The sequence below is a fragment of the Diaphorina citri genome, unplaced genomic scaffold (genome assembly GCF_000475195.1).
Source record: "Diaphorina citri unplaced genomic scaffold, Diaci psyllid genome assembly version 1.1 scaffold528, whole genome shotgun sequence".
Taxonomy (NCBI): Eukaryota; Metazoa; Arthropoda; class Insecta; order Hemiptera; family Psyllidae; genus Diaphorina; species Diaphorina citri.
In genome coordinates this window covers 1-4,681 of record NW_007377962.1, presented here as the reverse complement: position 1 = coordinate 4,681, position 4,681 = coordinate 1, and the positions used below count along the sequence as shown (strand labels likewise).

The 4,681-nt window shown below is 39.6% G+C and overlaps 1 protein-coding gene across 1 annotated transcript in view; it reads left to right on the top strand.

Moving 5' to 3' along the window:
- Positions 1–4,678, top strand: part of LOC103509770 — a gene marked incomplete at its 3' end in the record, with an annotated part of 38,948 nt that extends 34,270 nt beyond the window's left edge. The window contains exons 27-33 of the mRNA XM_026824041.1: positions 932–999; positions 1,190–1,303; positions 1,910–1,965; positions 2,423–2,529; positions 3,106–3,370; positions 3,744–3,963; positions 4,547–4,678. Of these exons, the coding sequence (XP_026679842.1) occupies positions 932–999; positions 1,190–1,303; positions 1,910–1,965; positions 2,423–2,529; positions 3,106–3,370; positions 3,744–3,963; positions 4,547–4,678 (962 nt within the window). The remainder of the gene's footprint in view (positions 1–931; positions 1,000–1,189; positions 1,304–1,909; positions 1,966–2,422; positions 2,530–3,105; positions 3,371–3,743; positions 3,964–4,546) is intronic.
- Positions 4,679–4,681: the final 3 nt, after the last annotated feature.

The window sequence follows — 4,681 nt, the reverse complement described above, 5'->3', positions numbered from 1 at the left end:
TACACGACGCTCTTCCGATCTAGGGAATTGTAACTGCGAAGGTCGTATCGTCCCGAAATCGAAGAGGGGACAGGACAGGAGAGTGAGCCGTTCCGAGAACGAACTTTATCTGTTTAGGATAAAGTTCGCCCTGGGCCTGGGAGGGGAATGGAGGAGTTGCAAATGGATAAAAATTATAAATAAATGGTCGATTCCTCTGTAAAAAGTTGGGAAAAATCCGAATCTGAGGTCAAAACTCCGAAAAAATAACTGTAAAAGGTCGAAAATTCAATTTTTATAATGAAAAAGTTTAAAGATTTGTGACGTCAGACTTAACGCAGTTGCTATTTTTGTCCGCTAGGTAGCGCCACTATGCAAGCACGCTAGCGGCGGAGCAGAAAGAACTGCGCAGAAACGTATGCGCACAAACACATTAATGTGTTGCTTGCTAGGGAGCTTTTGCTCGGGACATTTGATGTGACGTCATCGCCTACGGGAGCGTATGCCGTGACGTCAAAGTTCACGATTTACCGGTATTTTTTAAATCGATTTATCTCGGGATCTAGAAGTCGTAGAAGAAAAAGAAAAATTCCGTTGGTCCTCATTTTTCCTGCTCTATGGACTTTGAAACATCACCCAAATAAGCGCAACTGATCTATTACAAGTGGTAAGTAAGTCGCAGGTTGACATCATGAATTTATGACTAAACATAACTTTTATTCTGTTTTACCTAGGTACATTGTTGTTGTGATTTCAGAAAGTGAACCAGCTCGCCAGTTCCCTGTACACATTTTACCTAGGTACATTATTGTTGTGATTTCAGAAAGTGACTAATTTGTCCTCTTTATCTTACACATGTTGTGGTTCTGGAAGTTGGCACGTACCTTTGTTTGTTCTGAACGTTTCGTATCTACATTTAATTCTTGTCCTCTCTATTCTCTCACATTGACAGCTGTGTTACGTCAGAAAGACGCAGAGCAAGCTCTGATTCTGGAGGAGAAGATGTCTCTACAGTTGAAACTATTGGCCGCTGCGGCATATCTTGTGGTTATCTGGACTTTAAGTTAGCACTCGTTTGTTTGTTCTGGACATTTCGGATCTATCATTTAATTCTTGTCCTCTCTATTCTCTCACATCCACAGCTGTGTTACGTCAGAAAGACGCAGAGCAAGCTCTGATTCTGGAGGAGAAGATGTCTCTACAGTTGAAACTATTGGCCGCTGCGGGGGTGCCAAACGTACCCTCGCCCCCCTCCTACACACACCTGGTAGCCGGCCCCCAGGAGAGTAGCACAACGTGGCAACATGTCATGACTACAGTCAAGGTAAGAGACTGTAATGTGTTTGTGCGCATGCGTTACTGCGCATTTCTTATAATCTGACGTCACAACTCTTTGAACTTTTTCAATTAGAACGGCAAATGGAAATTGGATTTTCGGCCTTTTAAAGACACATTTTCGGAGATTTCATGTATAGTAGGTACTTTTATGTATACTAGACACAACTTTTTACGTAAGAGGGAACTAAAGAGCTATAATTCGACCTCTCATAATTTTTACCCAATTGCATATCCTCTAATAATTTAGGATTTATATTTCATATTATTAACTTTATTGTGATGTGAAAAAAGGAAATGTATCTTTTATCTCTCTTATCTTTTATCGTGTTGTGCCATCTTCTATCAACTTGTGAACAGTGATCATATTATCTAAATCTAAAACGCCATCAATTCGCGATTCAGTCGAAAGCGATTTCCTTGAACCTCCGACTAACAGTTTCCTCTAGCTCTACTAACATATAATTTGGTCCTGGTTCGTGCCGAATCGTTGTTTACAAGTGGTAAGTAAGTCGCAGGTTGACATCATGAATTTATGACTAAACACAACTTTTATTCTATTTTACCTAGGTATACATTATTGTTGTGATTTCAGAAAGTGAACCAGCTCGCCAGTTCCCTGTACACATCAGGTTCTAATCTAAGTCGTAGTGTAAGCAGTATGGAGCAGTTGCAAATGGGTAAAAATTATTAATAAATGGTCGATTCCTATGTAAAAAGTTGAGAAAAATCCAAATCCGAGGTCGAAACTCCGAAAAAGTAACTTTAAAAGGTCGAAAATTCAATTTTTAATTGCCGTTCTAATTAAAAAGTTCAAAGAGTTGCGGATTTCGAACTTTAAAAGGTCGAAAATTCAATTTTTAATTGCCGTTCTAATGAAAAAGTTCAAAGAGTTGTGACGTCAGATTTCATAACTTTCAAAGGTCGAAAATTCAATTTTTAATTGCCGTTCTAATGAAAAAGTTCAAAGAGTTGTGACGTCAGATTTCACGTCCAAAATGCGCAGAAACGCTTGCACACCAAACGAAGCGGGAGTCATGAATTATGACGTCATCGCCTACGGGAGCGTATGTCGTGACGTCAAACTTCACGATTTACCGGTATTTTTTGTAAGCAGTGTCGGAGAACATCAGAGTCAGACCTATATTTCTCCTACTCTACCCAAACGGGCCGAAACATTCGGGGGATTCGACACTGCTCAACCTCCGCTCAAAGGTAATGACAACTTTATTAAATTTATTATTATTATTATTATTTTTGAAGAGGTTTGATAGAGGGAACTGTAACTGCTAAGGTCTTATCGAAGAGAGAACGAAGACAGGATAGGAGAAAGCCAGCCGTTCCGAGAACGAACATTATCCTTTCAGGAGAAAATGCCACGCTAGTCGCATTCGTATCTCCGGTTTGAATTTGCACATCTATAGTCATTTCGGATGAAACTCATGAGAATTGGGAAAGGGACTTTATTCGAAAAGAGTGTTAATGTAAACTTGTCTCTTTATTTACTATTATTTATTTACATAAGTTTTGTCCTCTTTATAAACGTTATTCAACCATGAAAGCATCACAGGCCATTTAAACCAGACATGTATTTTATTCTGTCCTGTGTTATGAATACCCCTGCCCTTAGCTCCTAACTCCTAACATTCATTGGTTTTTATATACTTGTTGGTAACTTTTCCATTTTGTTATTTCGTTGTTGAATTGCATCTTGAAACTTTCAATAAACTTTAAGCGTATTTTACTTCAAGTGTTAACGTAAACTTGTCTCTCTCTCTCTCTGTTGTACAGGAGTTCACAAGAAGTCCAGTGGTAAGGATCCTGGAGGAGGGGGAGGAGGGAGTAACAATAGTCCTGAAGACACTTCCCCTCCTCTCATAGAACTCTCCTCCCATACCCGATCCCGTCTCTCCCTACAAGATACCCTTCCCCTCCCTCTACCTCCCCCCTCCCTCTTCACCCTAGGCCAGGAACAACAGGTGATAGCCATGGAACTATCCCATCACGTGTATACACTCAGCTGTATTATAGCACAACAGATGACATCTATCGATAGGTAAGTTATTACAACAGGTGATAGCCATGGAACTATCCCATCACGTGTATACACTCAGCTGTATTATAGCACAACAGATGACATCTATAGATAGGTAAGTTATTACAACAGGTGATAGCCATGGAACTATCCCATCACGTGTATACACTCAGCTGTATTATAGCACAACAGATGATATCTACACATGGAACTATCCTCATCTGTTCAGAATAAAGTTCGCCCTGGAATTAAACCCGCCATTCAGAGATTACAAGGCACCTTCTTAGCTAACTAGGCAGGTTCCTGAAATTATTTTTATTATTATTGTTCAACAAACCGTCCTTCAAAATGTATTTCTTCATCCAATAAAAAACGTGTTTCCCCAATATTTCAGTTTGCAAGCTCAGTTGAGTGCCTACCGGTCCCAGGCAATTTCTAATGAGGAGTTACCGGGCAAGGACAAGCGTGGCGTCCCCTACCGGCATAACATACAACTAGAGGAGTTGAGGAATCTACAGGATAGGCTGCAGCAGGAGAAGGAAGCGTGGACCAAGGAGAAAGAGGCGGAGGAGAAGGACCTGGAGGAGCGAAAGGCGCAGCTCGTCAAAATACAGGTTGGTGATGTTCGTATACAGAGAAAAAAAAAACAGAGTGCCGGAAGCCCCATTGAGTAACTGAGTTCCGGCATTCTATTATTGAACTCGATATCAAGAAGCTCGACACTATAATATAGCATTCGAACAACACAAATCAGGGGAAGTAATCCAATAATAGAGTTCTTTCACCCTGGCTTGTGGCATCCTGTCATTACTTTTTTCTCAATGTACAGATTGATTTTTTTTTTTTTTTTTTTTTTTTTTTTTTTTTTTTTTTTTAAAAAAGAGAAAAAAAATTTTTTAAATTTCAAATTTTTTTTTTCTTTGTGGTTTTGATAAAGGGAACTGTTACAACGGAGGGGTTATCGTTCCGAAATTGAAGTAAAAAGGACAGAACAATAGAAAGCCACCCGATTTTATACATGACTGACACTACATACTTATACTTAGGTAGTCTAAAAATACACCTTTTTATTTTACTATAATAAGGATAGTAATGAACTCGCTTTTTATTATTATTTTTGCTTAAGTACTCCAAGATAAAATAAAATACGGTCCCAGTTATACATCTGATTATCCTTTACCATCTTACTTTTATCAGGAACAAGTCAAATGTGAACAGAACGACATCGCTCAGCAGCGGGAACAACTGTACCGCCGTCTGGAGATTCTCACCTCCCAGGGTATCCTCATATCTCCCAACATGCCCCTCACCACCACCGGGGATATGTCTCCT